The following is an 18781-nucleotide window of genomic DNA, read 5'->3' on the forward strand; positions in this document are numbered from 1 at the left end:
TTTGTAAGAGTCAAAAACAAACAAGAAGGTGACTGAAATGCTGCAGAGTCTGTAGTTCTGTCACAGAAAGAGCAGACAACATTGAACTACTTGCAGAGATACATCAGGAATACAGACCAATGCAAGTTGGAAAGCTTTTTGAGTTCTCTGTTCTTTGCACAAAATAATTTAATGTAACCTTCAATGCTGAAACAAAAAGAGAGTTTTTTCTACTCCACGTAGATTGTAAAACGTAGATTGGAGTGGCCTAGTCAAAGTCCTGACCTGAATCCTATTGAGATGCTGTGGCATGACCTTAAAAAGGCAGTTCATGCTCGAAAACCCTCCAATGTGGCTGAATTACAACAATTCTGCAAAGATGAGTGGGCCAAAATTCCTCCACAGCGCTGTAAAAGACTCATTGCAAGTTATCGCAAACACTTGATTGCAGTTGTTGCTGCTAAGGGTGGCCCAACCAGTTATTAGGTTTAGGAGGCAATCACTTTTTCACACAGGGCCATGTAGGTTTGGATTTTGTTTTCCCTTAATAATAACAACCTTCATTTAAAAACTGCATTTTGTGTTTACTTGTGTCATCTTTGAATGATATTTAAATTTGTTTGATGATCTGAAACATTTAAGTGTGACAAACATGCAAAAAAATAAGAAATCAGGAAGGGGGCAAACACTTTTGCACACCACTGTAGGTTGGTGATGTCTGGACACACAAATCCGACCTGATCACTTGCAAATAACAATGTAGACAGTCTGTCTTAAAGATCTGATTTGAGACACAAATCTGATTGACAATGTAGAACAATGTCTTAAAAATGTTTCAATGTGACAGAGAGGTCAAGGACTATACTGTATATGTTTCCAGTGAGACAGGCTGACTTGAGACTGAGAGCCTGTACTGTTCTGTGGAGCAGGCTGGTCAGGAGGAGGAGGACTTTAGATAAAAGACAATTACTCCCCTGGAACACACTGGACTTTTAATATCTCACCTCACTATGCACTTTATCACTTTTTCCACTTTGTATTTTGTGTAATATTCCTGTTTTGAATTAATATTGAATTATTTATGCTGTGTTTCTGTACAATTTTTGTATGTAACCTGTTGATATTCAATAAAGATTTATTAAAAAAAAAAAAGTAAAGCAACCTGGAGACAGACCTTCTACCTGCTCTCTGCTGCCTCCTGCTGCAGTGTCTGCAGCTCACCCTCCTCCAGCAGCTCAGGATCCAGTTGCACTTTAGTTTTCTCTCAGCACGGACAAGGAGCAACAGCAAGAGGTGAGCTAGCTTCTTTCTGACTTCACACTTGGAAAATAGTGTCTTTTTTTGATATATGATATACTCCACTTTCCTCTTTATGTTGTTGTCCTTACACTGTTAAGATTAAGAACTGGAATGTCAGTGCAGTTTGGGAGGAATGCTAAGTGAAAGTCACAGCAAAGGGAGTAACCATCATTTTTGATCCAAATAAGCAGTGATGTTGGTCAGAACAGCTGAAAGTTTCAGCAGCTGTTTCACTTCAACATCATTGCAAAACTATACATTCCTGTTACTGTCAACTAACATAGATTGTAAATGTTACAACATATTATAAGGTCATTATATAACCTCAGTTTATCAAAGTCATGTTAAAACTTTCTATAGGAATTTGGTGTAGATTTTTAATTAGGAAACTCCATTTATAAACATAGCCTTTTAACTGCCAGTTTTATATTTTTTTGATTGTTTTCTCTTTTCTGCTGAAGAATATATATGCTTGCTTACTTACCCCTAGACACCCTTGTTGGGCTGCGCTGGACTGTTTGGATAGAAACATTCTGTTTGATGTTTTGACTCTCACAGTATCTGAATGTGCAGATAGTCATATTTTAAGTCATTAACTGAACATGATATAAACTACAGCACTCTTTCCATATGATGAAGTTAGATTTAGAGGATATACAATAAAACGTAAACATTGTTTTTCTACTGTAGTAAAAAACTCCACAGAGCTGCTCAAGGGGCTGGAGATTTACTGGTTTGACTGGTTGAGCTTTGGTAGTGTACAAAAAAGTAACCTTGTGGTCACCATTTTTAGATCACTGTTGTTCTTTGTTTTTTAATGCTTTATTTCGATTTAGTATTCAGTCAGTGCAAATGACAGTAAGCAAGGATTTGTGTCACCACTCCAGTCTTTGAAACCTGGTGCTACAGAAACGGGAGATAAAGGGAGATACTATGTAGCAGTTAGTTCTTTAGTTTCTTTGATGTCAATAGTAACTTACAGGTCAAAATATCATTTTTACAGCAGATATATTTTCCCCCATAAACCTGCATGACCTTACTCATTCAGGCTTCTTACAGCTCAGTTTTCATGCAACCTTGTACTGAATAAGAGGTGATTACAACTTTCTTAACTTAGATAATGAATAAACAGTGGGAGCCAGTTTGACCATAACTATTTTTAAAACACACAGTTTTAAAAGTCATAACTTTTTAAATATGAAATTTTAAACTTACATAACTACCATTTTCTCCATAGCAGCTGAATGGCATTACTTTTATCCTCTGGTGAGAACATTTAGCAAATATAAGTTTGCTAATTTTAACACAGTGAAGTATTTTTTCAATATGAATCTCAAACCAGCATTTGAAATTTCCTTCAAAATTCCTCCAATACCCACATATAGATGTGGGTGAACAAGGACACAGTTAGAACATGCAGGCATTCCTCAGAAAGATTGTGTCTTCTCTTAAAGGAAAAGCAGCAGCTCTGCTGAGATAAAAGACCTGTGGTTTTAATCTATTTAAAAATATGTATATTGGTGTTTCACCTTCTCTATCAGATAGACATGTGTATCATAACCTTGCCATCTTGTCACACACACAAAGATTTAGATGTTAGATTTTTAGAACATATATAACGTATAAGGTATTGTGGTTGTGGAGCAGACAGAAGAATGACAGACAGTGGTAGTCAGTGGGAGGAAGGAGTGAGAAAGAAAGGAGTGTTTTTAGTGAGAATAGTAAACAGTGTGTGAACATTACATGTCAAGGCAAAGGAGCCTTCATGTTTTATCAAGCTGTTGTGGTGGCTTGAAAATCAAGCCATAAACTATTGCTCTGTGTGCCTAAACATGTTTTTATTGTGGACTCCTTGCACATATAGAATGATTGAAACAAGTTTTACTGTGTCAGATTTCATTAGGTGATTTATTTTAAACTGAGAACTGACCTGCTAAATGTTTAACTAGTCATCATTTAAATTAATTTCACATTCAGTTTTTTACTCCTGAGCAAGCCAGTGCACTCTGTGTTGACCAGCACCACACTTTAATTTTTAAATTTCTAGTTTTGTACAGCTTACAGTACATCTTACTTATCAACTATCATTGCATATCATAACACACAATTAATATGATTTAATATCTTAATTTTTAAGAACCACCTGTAAAAGCTGTCAGTGTTGCATTATCACCTAATAATGTTGACATGGGTGTAAGTTATAGCAAAGTTTTTTACAAGACACTGAGGCTTATTAAACTGCTTCCAACTAGGGATGCAACTAATGATTATTTTCATTACTGATTAATCTGCTGATTATTTTCTCAATAAACTGTTTGGTCTACAAAATGTAAGAAAATAGTGAAAAATACCAATCACAATTTCCCACAGCCCAATATGAGATATTCAGTTTGCTCATTTTGTCTATATAACAGTCCAAAACCCAAAGATATTAAATGTATTATCACAAAAGACTTACCAGCACATATTCACCATGGAGTAGCTGGAACCAGTGAACTTTTAGCATTCTTGCTAAAAAGTATTGATTATCATAATTGTTGCTTATTAATTTGCTGTTGATTGATCAATCCATTAATCATTGTGGCTGTGCTACTAACTATTGTACAGTCTGTTGAGGAATGCTAAATGACAAACAGACTTTCTTCTGTGAATCTCAGATAAAAGAATTCCCCCTTGATTTTTGCTGTTTTATTTCAGGTTCAAACAGGTGTGGAAAGGTTCAAACATGGCTGCAGAAAACAGCCCCAACTGAAGCAAAATATATCCAAAACTAGCAAAGCTCCAGTAGAGTAAATGCAATAAGGAGTGCCTTACCCACTGTCTCAATATGATCACTGTATACGATGAATAAATGACATGTCACCCAGTTTGTATAAACCACTGACACTGACTTGACTTGGAAGTACAGAACAAGGCCTCTACTCAAAGCAGTGGAAAGCTGAGGATGCAGTGAGCGGCAGCAGTCACCATGATTGACCTGAGTTTCCTGATGGAGGAGGAGCAGGAGACCATCCTGGCTGTGTTGAAAAGAGATGCTGAGCTGAAGAAGGCTGAGGAGCGGCGTGTCCAGTGAGTTCCTTGTGTCAGTTGTTCCATGTTTTAACAGCTCTGGGTACTGGGCACTAACGAGATTGTGTAGAAAGTATAAAGGATACAAATGTCTGTCCTGAATCTTACAGGACTGTACATTTATCTCCTACTTTCAAGTTCCAGGGGCAGGTGGAAATTTTGCTTACAGCACAGCAGAGGCTTATGCATGTTTTTTTTTTTTTTGCAAATTTGTTTTTATTAGATTCTTTATTTTCTCATACCAAAATTTAGAAATGAATGTTCTGAATAATTAAGTAGTGACTATACATTTCCCACTGATGCGTCTGCACTCAGGAGCCTACAGAAGTCTGTGACTGACAAGGGCCAGCTGAGGTACATGACTGGAGAATGGTTCTACGAGACCAAGCAGCTTCGCCATCAGGATCGCATCCATGGCTCCGACATCATCAGGGCCTCCATGAGACACACACATAAATCACTGACTATATGTGAGTCTCTCTCGTGAACATTGTAAAATGAGCATGATGCCTTAAAATGCAAGTTCTCTGTGTGTGAAGTGACAGAACTCTTTTCCCTCCATGAACAGAATTGCATGAAAGCAAAACCAGAGACCATTCCTCAAAATCGTTGTCATTGTGTGCTAGAAACACTTGTATGCTCACCAGAGTATAACACTTTTTTTATTTAGGTAACAATGTGGCCTTTCAGGTCATAGGGATGTAAGAATACCAAAGTTGTCATTCTTTATCCATCCAGTAGTTTTGTTTTCTGGTGTGTAATGAACATTACAACCTCCATAGAGTTCTTGTTTAGCCATTACAAAACCCTTACACTCGCCTTAACCCAGTTGCTGATGACAGGACTTAACTCAGCTGATACATCGGCTGATCCAGGGCACAATTCAAACTCCAGCTGTCTGCTTTAACCAGCTTCATCATTTGTCTCAACTTGTTAAAATTGTTTTACTTGCTCGAACTAAACCATTTGCTAAGCTGTTAACATAAAAACATGTGCAAGGTGACTATTTGCCAGTATTGTAATATTACCAAATTTGTGTTGAAGGAATTTGTGTTGTTATTCCACCATATGACCCCAAAATACCTTATTTTCTTGAACCCAACAAAATTTGTCAAAAGTGCTCTGCATCATTTAAATCTCCTTTTTTCTCAAGTCATTTTGTTTCATGGGGCTGTGATAATCCACAAGATCAGTAAATTCAATTCAATTAAATTTTATTTATATAGCGCCAATTCATAACAGAAGTTATCTCATTGCGTTTTTCCTATAGAGCAGGTCTAGAGCATACTCTTTATAATATTAATTACAGAGACCCAACAAATCCCACCATGACCAAGCATTTGGTGACAGTGGCAAGGAAAAACTTCCTTTTAAGAGGCAGAAACCTTGGACAGAACCAGACTCAATGGTGGGCAGCCATCTGCTGCTGCCGTGTTAGGTTTTGAGAGAGAGACAGAGAGAGAGACAGAGAGAGAGAGAGGGAAGGGAGGGGTTTGGGGGAAGGGGATAGGGTTAGGAAGGCAAAGGATGTTGTAGAGAAAAAACATCAGAGCAAGGAAAAGAATGGGGTTACAAAGACTTCTTAAATATTTACACATGAATGAACGCAGGCTTCTTGTGAAAATTTGCACTATTGTAGATTTTTTTTAAATGCATGTTTTTGCCTTATTTATATTGGTGCATCATAAAATATTACAGTTACAGAGGCAAGTAAGCACCTATTTCACCCCACATTGAAAATATACTTTAGTGATTCCTGACATTGGATTTATGACCCCTCATACAGAAAAAAAAAACATGTTTAAAATTGTTCTGGTGCGTCTCCTTTGGAAAAGCCTTTTGTGAACAACTGCATGGCTGGGGTTAGAAGATTAGATTATACACTTTATAAACTCAATGTGTCTATATACCTCTGAAACTCCCTTGTTAGCTGGAGTATACATTTATTCTGGTCAGGATGGAGATGTATAATTACATATGGGTTGTTTTTACATGAAACTAAGGTAATTATTAGGTTATTATGTTGTAATGAATATAAACAGTGTGTGTTACAGTGAATGATTAACTTTCTCTAACGGTAGCTGTGTGTTGTGTGCTGCAGTGGAGCGCTCCCAAATATTGCCTGAGAAGCCCAGTTTTGTCAGTAGTGAAAATAAAGAAGTGTTCGTCCCACCTGTACTCTGTGGAGTCCTTCAGGAGCCTCACATGCAGCTCAGCAATGAAAGGTGAGTTTAGAGAACCAAAGTAGGAAGTTGTCTGCAAGCTGAAGTCACACATTTATTACATTTGTTAGGAGTGTGATTTTATATTTTCCCTAAAACTGCAGCTTCTGACAGCCTTCACTGGGTCTTTTGCTATTAAGGATCACAAGTGGTTGATCTATTTAAAAAAACATTTAAAGCTGCTATAATCAATATTTTTATATTAACAATGGATCAAATGACTAAATGAATATGAAAGGTGTTGCTCATAGTGATGAACCCATAGAGAATTACCACCTGACTTTGCAGTTCCCTCCTTTCATCATCTTCCAGCTCATTGTTTTGGTATTCTGCCCCACAACTTTACTGTTTTGGTTCAGTTTAACCACTCTCATCAGCATTATTTTCAGCAGCAGCAGACAGCGGTTTTCAGTGAAAAAGTTTTGATAAACCGCTGTACCTGCTCAGCATCAAACAGCTGACAGACAAAGTTAGCGACTAGCTAATGAACATAGTGGAGCATTTAGCAGCTACAGAGACAGATATTTATTTGGCAGATACCTAAAAGGAGGGTGAATATTTGATTCACATTCAGCAGGTGTTTGGATGTATCTAGACAATATCTAGAAAAGGTACACTCATCATGTTGTTTTAAAGGATAAGGCTGGTGTTATTCTATATTTTTCTTATTGTCAACAAATCCCATGAAAAGACCAAAACCAGACATAAATCTCACAAATATGTAGTGTCATTTTGTAGGGGACTCTTTCCTGCAGTGGATTAATACACATTTGGTGCTCTAGTGAGTATTTCTGGATGGTGTATGTGGGATTGATGGTGTGGCTCATTGGTGGAGCTCTATGGCACAGATATATCGAGCTCTGGAAACAACCACAATACTTGTTAGTAATACGTTCATTGTTGGTTTGGCACTGCACATGGGCTTTGTTGACAATTAGAGACAGAATATCACTAGACTTATCCTTTAAACTGAAGAGTAATGGAGGGACTTTAAATGGAAAGGAGATTTTACCCAATGTATGGTCTCCATAACCTGATGTGCCAGATGCTTTGTTACACAGAACCATCTGGGAAGTCATCCTTGGAAATTGTTTGTAAAAGGGCAGGCACTTGGCAGGTAATTGGATGAACCATCTGTCTATCACTGTCTATCACAGGCTAACTTCAACCAATCAGATCAACAAACCATATCATGTAGTAGGAGAGCCGAAGCCAGTCGTGAGAAGAGCAAAAACATCTTTTTCATCGAGAAAAGCATTTAGTAGTGTTCTTTGCTCTTCTTTTAATGAAGAAATACTCTACAGTTCTGATCTAACTGAGGCTTGTTGTTTTCGAATGAACAGTCGCTTTGCTTCTCGCTGTCGTCACACCTAAACCACGCCCGTAGCTGCCAGTAGTTCTTCATAGGATGCTGAGCATAACTTTAAGTCTGGCAAGATGGATTCTCGCGTGATTTCGCAAATCCAGCTGCCTCGCAAGGTAATGGTCTTTATACATTGGGTAAAATCTCAACAAAAGTCTTTTGTTGTAGCACTTTAGCCATTGTTAGCAAGTTCAAAGCTTTATTTTGGTTCACATAAAACAAGTGTATATATTTAAAGAAAGATCTTGCCCCTGCAGCTTTAAGTAATCTAAACATTTTAAAATTTCAAACCACGTACACATTTAGAAAACAGTAACTCCACATAGTATAAAACATACATATGGTCTGTGTCTGGTAGATTGTTTGGGTGTGATTGCTAGTGAGTGGAGTTGTGCACATAGTAAAAGGATTCTTAGTAATTGGCCCTGTAGTTCCCAGTAATCGTCTTACAAGGTCAGGTCTCACATGTTCATGTTTTCCACTGCTTCTGAGGAGTGATCACACTTGTATAATATCATACACATTCTACACTGCCTTTAGTTGTGAGGACTTACTTGCCTGTTCTTCAAAGCAACTATATATAACTGTAATTATTTGTCCCAAAACATGTTAGATGAGGAGTTTTGTTGCAGCTTGCACAGCCACTTGCTGTGACAAAAACAAGAGATTGTTTTGTTTAGGTAATGAGATTATTATTTCACTGACCAAAACCTGTCTGTTGTATAGAAAGGACTGTAATGCACTTACATGAGCATGCAGATTTTCCAAATCAAGATTAAATTAATTGATTCATTAAAATCACTGCTTAAATCAAGTCATTCCTTCCTGTGGCCATCAAACTCTTTAACTCCTCCCTCTAAGTGTCAGTCTGTATGACCCTAAGTCACTAAACTGGACATTGATCATTACATCTCTGCCATACTTGAAATAATTGTGCAATATTCTGTGTTAATACCCCTGTGCAATATACTCTTTTCAGTTTTATTATAATCTCATTATAATCCTAATCCTAATAATCCTACATTTAACTTCACAGTTCATGCATTATTACCTTACACTGTGTTATTATCATCAACCGGTAAACCCACTTTGTACTTCACACTTATTTTATTTTATACTTAAACCCAATTGGTACTTAATTTATTTTCTGACCTGTATTATAGTGTATTATATTTGATTTGCTTAGTACTTCTATTCCTGTGTGCACTGACATGACAGTGAGCTGCTGTAACGAAAGAGTTTCCCCTCGGGGATCAATAAAGTATTTCTGATTCTGATTCTAAATCACTTAAACACACTCGAAACATACCATTAAAAAAAAGCTTTTATTAATGTAATCACTCCATTTTACTTCCAACATGTCTTGTTTGTTTATTTAAATGTTCTGCTTTTTAATTTTTATATGATATTATTTCAGTTTATTCTTTCTTTATTTCTTTTTGTCCACACAATTTTTCTCTCTGCTTCCGCCATTCCTCCGACTGCCTCTGCTTCTTCCTCCCTTGTGTCCAGCATGCTACTGTATTTAAGGAGACAATAATTAGTCAACCGGGTTCAGCTGTGCCAATTATCTCTCCTTGACACTGCTCACCCGAGCAACTCCCCCACCTCTCCCTCTGCAGCTGACAGCTACCCATACTCACCTCCACAGTAACTTTGTTTTGAAAAGTTCTGTATAAATAAAGTTTATTATTATTATTATTGTTATAAAATTAAAATTATTTTTGAAAGACCCGGAAAGTTTGAAGTTGCACATCCTATCTTCAGAAATTGTCAAAACATCTTGTAATCTTTGTTTATTCTATTAGGTATCAAAACCAGAACCCTTATGAAACACCACAAGATACACCTAAACTGGTTTTACAGTCACCAACAAAGGTAGGATCCTGTCTGTAGAAACAAAATCATTTGAAAAGTCAAGTGTGAGACCATGCTTCAGTGTGTTGCAGGTGTTATATGTATCAATCTTCTTTTGTTGAAGATTAGAAAAAATCCATTCAACTGTGAGGTCATTGCAAGTCACACTTTTGAAGAAAAGGACAGTCAGTTATTGGACAAAGCAGTGGATCAAACCCAGAAACCGAATGAGGGTGAGTTTTTATATTAACATTAGTTTGTGCTATTTTAAATATGTATTGTGAGTGTAAGTGGATTACTTTATCTATTGTGATCTAATGATATACCATGTGTTATGTTTTGAATTGAGTGGACTTCTTGATCTACAAATTGTGAAAGCAGTTGCATTACAAACCAATGTAAGTCTGGTTCTAGCAATTCGTTTGATCCAGGTGTGTGGGCCCTTTAAGCTTCAGCTGTTTCAACCTTTCCTGTGAACAGCATGCTGGCATGAGCAGTGGTTGCATGGCAGTGGAAAGCATGTACTAGCTTGTCATTTCTAACAATTTTACCATCTGATTTCATTCCATCTTGTTTTAGTTGCAATTATAGAGAAGGCATTTTTACACAGTGGTACAGGAAAAGTGACAAATTACAATTCCCCACAGGTCCTTGGTAGTTAACAGTGCTGGTTTAAAAACATTTAATAGCTCAAGAACCACAGCCATTTGCTAAGTGTATAGAACACTGACGTTTGTTATAATTTAATCAAAGTTCTACAGCTGAAGTCTTTGCATTTCTGCCAAAAAAGTGTGTTTTCTTCCAGTCACAATGAAATGAGCATGTGAGCAGGGACCACAGATTTTCCCAAAGGTTGTCAAAGTGAAGGGAAGTCCAAATACACAAGGCTGCCAGACTAGCCAGAGGATTACACAGAAATACATTCCGAAGCCTTAATCTGTACTGCATGACTTGTGGCTGCTGGAAATATTTCACCAACTGATTTCACAAGAATGAGCAGCTATGACAACAATGTTTTTTGTGGGAGAAATTATACGATAAGAAGGAAACAACCCATACAAATAGTGACAGTTAAGACAAGGCACAATAGGTCAATTGGTTACCTAATACCTATTCATACTGAAAAACTGTACCAGTGTTATGTATGTGAATTAATCAATGTGCATGTTGTACACAACAAGCTCTTGAAATTTGTAGATCTTGAAAACCTAATGACAAACATTAATATTCTGAACATTGGGGCAGATTGTGCTCCTCAGTCACTGGTGCAAGACATAACAATTAGCATTACTTATGTGCCAAGCACAGTATTCCTCAAAATGGTGAAACAGTAGTTTGAGACCTTAGCTTTCAAATAAACAGTAAAGGGTTTTGTATGCAAAGCACTTCCCAAGACACTCAAAGACACTTGTTAACTCTTACATAGAAAAAAACATTCTCTTTGATGATTAATGGGAGTGGAAAGAAGAACAAAGTTATTGAAATGAAACCATGTGAGAAGTTTAGGGGGGAAATGTCTCTTTAGTGAAACTGCTAACAACTCATCGACATCTGAAACATGACAAGGAGCTCCATCTAGACCAGACTTTCCACTACTGATGATAGACTGGAGTCAAAAGTAATAATGTAGGAAGTGAAACCTCAGACATAGGTGATGCATGATTAAACAGAGACTTTGATGGTTGTGAACATGATTCTGTGTTTGATGGGTAGCTAATGGAGTTGCTGAAGGACACCAGTGATTAAATTGTCAGAATTAAAAAAAAAACACCTCCAGAGTTACCTTCATGACAAAACAAACAACTGATGTTAAAATGGTGTTCATTTATTTTTGTTTCTTTCAGAGCCTTCATCTGACAGCTGTATTACTTATGCTAGTGACCTTAAACAAGACCCTAATGAATGCCCGTTCCCCCAGAATACATCTGTTCTCATACCAATGCCCGAAAACAGAGCAGTCAGCACTAATTCTCAAGACTATTTTGTAGAGGTAGATGGGCCAGGAGGTACACAGACTAACTCTGCTGCTCCGCGTGGCATCCTCAAGCACTTGTCCACTTCTAGCTCCACAGACTCACTGTTCTCTTGCCTGGACCCGCAGAATCCAGTTAGCCTGGATTCTTCCACTGAGACTTGGACAGACAGGAAGCAGGTGAGGTTCAGCTCCACGGTCGGTTGGACCGGAGTGGAGTGGCAGGATGGGAAGGAGCTGGAAGAGCACACTTTACTGGACATTGACTCCATCGCTCCCTCTGAGGGGGAAAATAATAGTGACCTTGAGAATACTGGCAGTACCACTGTTGGCACATGTAGGTCTTTACTTAATCAGAGTAAAGTGGATTCCCAGGAAGGTGAGCTCAATTGCAAAAATGAGGCATACCTCCAAGAGCAAGAAGCTGGCCAACATCAGGTTCTTTGTGGTAAGAGTTTTATTTAAAACCAATGAGTCAACTAAACAGCCAATCATTAAGTCAAACTAACAACCAATGACTTCAATATCTACACATTCATAGACATTTACAAGCATATACAAAAAATAACGATAACAATCCTGCTTGTGCATTGTCTTGCATGCAGTAAAATATGTGCATTTATGTATGACTGCTTATATATTGGTGGAAAAGAACAGCAAGATAAAAAAAAATCTGTTTTATTGTATTATTGGGTTTTACTGTACCTTGCTTTGGCATTATGGTGTAATCTGTCACAACATTCTGAAGAATTTCATTCATGTCAATATTTGTCTGCAATTTTTCCATTAATGTCTCATGCCATGTGTTGGACTTTTTCATTGGTTTATTATATTACTGGGAAATGAAGTGTGACACTGCTAATTCCAAAGCATGAGTTGGCCTAAAGTGCATCTTTAATAATCTGCTAATTTTATTTGGTCCACTATTGGAGCTCATGGCTTATTTAATTATTGTAATGCAACTTCTGGTAGATTGATATATTGTACATTGAATCCAGAAGGGAAATTGATTCTTAAAACCACAATGTGTATGATTGTTGTGTTTTTATAGCATATTTAAAATTATTCTGATAGCTCAAATGCATGTAGAAAAATGAGACAGTTGGTGCACTCTGTTTTGCAGCCATTCCATTTCAGTGTCACTGGGTCAGATCTGCTAGTATGTGCATTGCTGTTTGCCACTGTGTCTTTTTATACTACCACTGAGGGACACCAAAGTTGCACATTTTCAAATCCTATACATAGTGGCCTTAAAAATGCTGTCAGAAATAGGAGTTGGTATGTAGAATGTAATTACAATACTAAGTGTCCCACTTCATTTGACAGTGATACACCAAGAAAAATACTGCACAGGTAACTTTAATTATACTGCGTAGTGTTAAGCAGATATAATGTACATGAGTGATCCAGTAGGTGGTTCCTGTCTTTGCAGATGTCTCTGAGCACTGTCATTCGGAGTTCCTAAGCCCTGCAGTGTCTGGACTCGTTTTTGCTGAGCAGGTGTCAGGTAAGCCTGTTCACCTGGAGACCGAGCCTGAAGAGGACCGTCGCTCTCAGACTAAGGCCACAGACTGGCCATCCGGACACAACATTCATCACCAAAAGCTGCCTGAACAAAGCACTGACATTTCTCTTGAGGCCATCTCAGATACCAAGCTGTCAACTAATGGCAGCTCAAAGGGTTCATCACCAATGCCTAGACAAAGACTGCTTGGAATTTTTAGAAGAGAGAAAGATAAAGCTGCTGAAGTACAGAGTCCACAGAAAGAACTAATGAAGATATCTAACACCCAGAATCTCTCCCAAGGTGCTGCAGATACAACTGTGGTCAAACAAGAAGCTAAACCCTCTGAGATGACAGAGGTCAGAACACTACAACTTACAGACCTGCAGAATACTCTGCAGCTTCCAGAGAGACTATCCAATCTGAAAGCTTTCTGGGAAAGAGAAAACAGTGGTCCCAGAATAATATTTACCAGAGAAGAGGCAAGGCACAAAGACATCGCCAAGACAGGAATAGAAGCTTCACATAGCTGTCAGACTAACTCTGATATGGTGAGCACAAACAACAATCCCTTACCTCAAATGGCAATGACAGTTGAGGATACTGCTGGCAGGTCCCAAGAAAAGAGTTCATCATCACAGACTGACCGTAGCCTCTTAGAAGATTTATCTAAAGAAGATTGCACATATAGAGCAAATCCAGTCCTCATCTATGAAGAGACAGATGACTCTTTAACAGGTTCTGTAACAGAGTCAGAGATTTCTGAGCCACAGGAAAACATCATCACTCCTGTACCTTTCTCTGTAGCCTTCAACACCCAAAAGCAAGAGGGGGATACTCAAGTTCCCCTTCCCAGGCAGTCTAGTTCCAGTCCTCAAGAAGACAGGCCAGCCAAGATCAGTGAACTTAAGAATTTCTGGGAGAATGAATATACAGGACCCAGGGTAATTGCTGCAAGAGTCAAGGAAGCCTCAAGTAGTTTAATACTCAGTAACAAAGTGATTTCCCCTCAGTCTGATCTGAGAACATCCTTAGATAGCAGAGAGAAGTCTGAGGGAGAGGCACAAACATCTCCTTACAAAACCAAGTCTAATGATGTCTTGAAATCATCAAAAGTGACAGACAAGGGTTTTGTCAGTCGGAGTCCAGACAGGTCACAGCTAAGGGGTTCTGGTAGTACTGGGGATGTACAGTCAACATGTCACCAATACCAAGTCAAGGCTGATACAGAGTCTCAAGAAAGGCCCCTCAGTCCTAGTAAATCCCAAACTCCAAGATCAAAAGACCAGGATGACGAAGTCAGCAGGAGTCCATCTAAGACCTGCCACCCAAGGATCCTATCAAGGGAATCCTCCAGTCCTAAGAGATCCATGCTGGAAGGCTCTCCCTTGAAAACCTTTCCAATAGACATCAATCCCCAAACTAAGGTTGTTGAAGAACAACAAAGGAAGCCGACACCTGTGCCGAGACAGAGGAAGAGTCCCTCTTTTGAAGCAAAACAGATAGTGCTGACAGACACTAGACCTAGCACAGAAATCACCTCTCGTCCTCTCCCTTTAGGGGAATGTGTGAATACACAACAAAGTCGTTCAAGCTCCCCTACTTCACCACAATCTAAAAAAGCTTCAGAGAAAAAGTTGGGGACATTCACACACCTTGCCAGATCTTTCATCCCTCAGGATTATCAACACTACCTCGGGTCACAGGAGAAGGCAGGTGTTCCTCCTTTTCACCAAGAGAAAGCTGAGAAAGCAGAGAGTAATGTGGTATACAGACCACAAAATGCCCTCAGAGACTTTGTGGGAAACCAGAGTGACAGTCCCACTAAGGGGAATCCTCCCAGAATCTGTTCTTGGATTGTGCAAAATAAAAACGGAAACTCCAGCCAAGACACAACAACCAGGGCCTTGTCTTGGGCAAGTTCAGGCAGTGAGCTTTTGAATTCTCTCTCCATTTATATTTCTTCAAGATAATGATTGAGAAATGGAAACCACATTTGTTTTTTTAAACAAATCACATCAAGTTAACACAATAACATTACATTCTAATTTGACTGAAAGTTAGTATACTTATTATTGTACATGTTTGTACAATCAGCAGTGTTCAGTGACCTTAATTAGGGGCCAGGATTTGCCAATATAAATATTATTATTATTATTATTATTCCTGGGAAATCTCTTCCTATGCATGAAAATAAACAAAATTTTGCACATAGGTCCAGTCCTATGCCAAACGTCCTCAACAGGAATTGTGGGCCAATAGTCCTGATGATGGCACTACAGCAACTGTCTAAAGTTTAAAACTTTGAAAATTCATAACAAATCAGTCATATGTGCTACCACTTTGCAACTTTCACGAAAATGTAGGCCCAACTGAGCAGAATAGTTCACATGCTTTGAAATGCCTGGAATTATGAAGTCCATCACTGTTTTTCTCAAAAACTGTAAAACTAATTAAACCTATCTCCTCCTACATTTTTTATGCAATCGACACCAAACTTGCCACATTGCATTTACAGGCTGTCCTCCACAAACGATCCAGCCAGATATTTGAAATTTTAAAAATTGAGCCCACAGTGCATCAAAATGTTTTACCGTAAACAATATGGTAAACAGCTACTGCAAATTCTCAATAAAATAAATCTCCGATGTTTATGAAAAGACATCCACTTCCGCTCACATTTTTTGCTCAATTGACACCAAACTATGGTTTCTTACTTAGCAGGCAGTTCAGCAAGATCATGACTTACCCTTGGTGTCTAAAGTTGTGAGTTCAAGTCCTGGGTGCTGCAGAATAAATGTGCTAATCTACTGTCTACTCATCCATTGTGCTGTGTGGATTAGAGAAGCGTGGTTTATTAACTTTGGTCTGGGATGTTCTGCTGATGGACTGCATTTGTCTTCTTTTTTTCCTCTTCCTCCTCCTCCTCCTGCCCGGCCCCAACTCACAGCTGCGCAGCACCTATAATTTGTCGTTTGTATTTCCTCTTCAAGTGTATCTATACAAAACTGTAAAACAAATGTTTAGATTTCAGCTGTCCTTTAACCAGTAGAAAATTATTTAGTTTTTATTTAAGTGCAGTTTTTAAGTTGACCAGCTTTTTTTGACTAAAGAGCTGCTGATGCAGTAGATATGTGGTTTGTAAGAAGCAGCTTATCGCTACTGTAAAGAGCCAAAATGGTTTTTACCAACGACGATATTGCTGTTAATTCATCGCAATAAAATTAGAACACTGTAGGGTCATGATCCTAGTGTTTACTATGATGATAGTGTCTTTCTTACATCCTAAACTGATTTACTAAGCATTATACTTACCTGAAATGTTTGACCAAAAATAAACCAGTAATGTTCCACTTGTTTTCTATTCATTGAAACAGAAGCATTATAGGTTCAGGTGGTTGCTTAGCAAATCAGAAATTGTGTAACATCTGTGTTGAGTCTATTTTCCAGAGCTGATTTTGTTTAATTTGTGGCAGGTTATGATGAGACTTCTAGTCCCATCATGTCAGCTCTGAAACGATTAACTTCAAGGAGCATGTCCTCATCCAAAAGTCTGGAAAACCTCACCTCACAAACAAGTAACAGAACTTTCTTTCTTTCTTCTTCAGATGCTGTACTTCTTTAATACAGCTGATGTTCATAAAGCTTTATTGTATTTCTAGTGCATTATTTCAAGTTAAGTGATTTAATTTTATATAGGAGTAGTATGTAAATAATACTGTCTCATGGCCTTATTTCTTCTTAGGAGAAGAGAGGACCCAAAATAACTCAAGTGAACAAATGAATAAAAGTATTGATGACGGTAAACATGTTGTCCTCTCTTTATACACACATTTATCGGGACATACATGTACACAGGCTGGGCAATGATTTAAACATGCAATAAGCATGCTTTTGAAATTCAGAAATACTCATTGTATGGTCATTGTAAGAGATTCAAAGTCATGCCTTTCTTCCAGTTTCTTCACTTTCACCATCAGCCTTTACTCTCTCCAACTCAAAGCAAATGAAAACCAGTGTGTCAGTGCCTGTTCTTCAGCAGGATGAGGTAAATCACTCTTAACTGACTCGTACATTGAACTCATACAACAAAAGTATGATATCTAGTACTGTACAGAACTAGATGATTGTTTTTTCCTCTTATGATTTTAGTGTTTTTTTTTCTGTTTTTAACTGTCATTCATGGTTTTCTGTTTTTCTCTGATATTATCAGACAGACAGTGACAGCAATTTTGAGACCAACTTAGGCTGGAGAAGAAACACAGGCAGCTCCACGTCTAACATAAGTCTCTCCTCGGGAATGGCCTCCATGTCGTCTGTATGTCCACATGCAGCTCACAAGATAATACATTTCTGATAAAAATACACAGTGCATATATCTTGTGAGCCACATCTGTGGAAAGTTGAATGTTCACTACAAGATCATTTTTTAACCTTTGATGATTTTTGAAATGTGTCATGTGGCAACCACACTTTTGATTAGATTACTTCACTTTTCAAAGATCAGTGTGCAAAATGTTTTAAGGATAGGGCTGGTGATATTCTGTATTTTTCTTATTGTCAACTAATCCCATGAAAAGACCAAAACCAGCAATATGACAGTTCATCCCTCAGTACTTTCTGACTGCCCTTCCCTTTCTGTGGCTCTCAGCTCCAAGCCCATTGGTTCCTACTTAAGACATACAAGTTAAATTTTTTCAAAAGGTGCAGTCATTTCTTAAAACAGCTACTGATCCTTTAAAGTAAAAACATGCCTTATGTAGGTTTTAGGTTCTAAAGGTGATCTAGTCAGAGTGATCCTCCCAGTTACTAATTTAGGTACAAGCACATAATGGAAAAAGTGGGTGTATACAGCAGTATGATAACATTTGACTCAGTGTAGTTGTTTATAGCTGCCATACAATCAAGGGTTTTTTTTTCCTACAAATTAATGTAACCATTTTCCCTTTACATAAACAATGAGTTAAAACAAAAGAGGATGGTGTTTTCTCTCTTCTGTGTTATTATGAATGAGCAGGTCAGTGGCAGCATCAGCAGCATTTACCCTGGAGACTTTGGTGAAATTGAAGTCCAGGGAAGCATCCAGTTTGCTGTGAACTACAGCCAGAAACTTGGCGAGTTTCACATCTTTGTGGTGCACTGCAGGGATCTGGCCATGGCCGACACCAAGAAGACCCGCTCTGACCCGTAAGTGCTTTTTATATATTGTTTGATCAAAGGTAGAACAAATGTCATATCATTCAGGGATATTTGTGATATAAAGGTTGGAGAAATGGGACTGTCAGATCAGAAAAGAGGCTGAAACGTAGTATAGTCATACAGTGGTGTGAAAAAGTGTTTGCCCCTTTCCTGAGTTTTATTGTTTTGCATGTTTGTCACACTTAAATGTTTCAGATCATCAAACAAATTTAAATATTAGTCAAAGATAACACAGGTAAACACAAAATGCAGTTTTTAAATGAAGGTTATTACTAAGTGAAAAAGTGATTGCCCCACCTGTTTAAACATAACTTAAC

General features: G+C 38.0%; 1 protein-coding gene across 8 annotated transcripts in view; it reads left to right on the forward strand.

Moving 5' to 3' along the window:
- Nucleotides 1-1153: 1153 nt before the first annotated feature.
- Nucleotides 1154-18781, forward strand: part of sytl2a (synaptotagmin-like 2a) — a 25291-nt gene continuing 7663 nt past the window's right edge. Inside the window, exons 1-13 of one of the 8 annotated variants that reach the window (XM_044223126.1) lie at nt 1154-1272; nt 4187-4347; nt 4663-4817; nt 6449-6572; nt 9741-9810; nt 9914-10022; nt 11634-12209; nt 13194-15194; nt 16742-16843; nt 17011-17067; nt 17225-17313; nt 17479-17583; nt 18283-18452. In XM_044223126.1, coding sequence (XP_044079061.1) covers nt 4247-4347; nt 4663-4817; nt 6449-6572; nt 9741-9810; nt 9914-10022; nt 11634-12209; nt 13194-15194; nt 16742-16843; nt 17011-17067; nt 17225-17313; nt 17479-17583; nt 18283-18452 — 3659 coding nt within the window. In that variant the 5' untranslated portion in view covers nt 1154-1272; nt 4187-4246. The other 7 variants (XM_044223125.1, XM_044223128.1, XM_044223131.1 and 4 more) reach the window with 7 other exon arrangements.

Source organism: Siniperca chuatsi, linkage group LG14, assembly GCF_020085105.1.
Source record: "Siniperca chuatsi isolate FFG_IHB_CAS linkage group LG14, ASM2008510v1, whole genome shotgun sequence".
Classification (NCBI taxonomy): Eukaryota; Metazoa; Chordata; class Actinopteri; order Centrarchiformes; family Sinipercidae; genus Siniperca; species Siniperca chuatsi.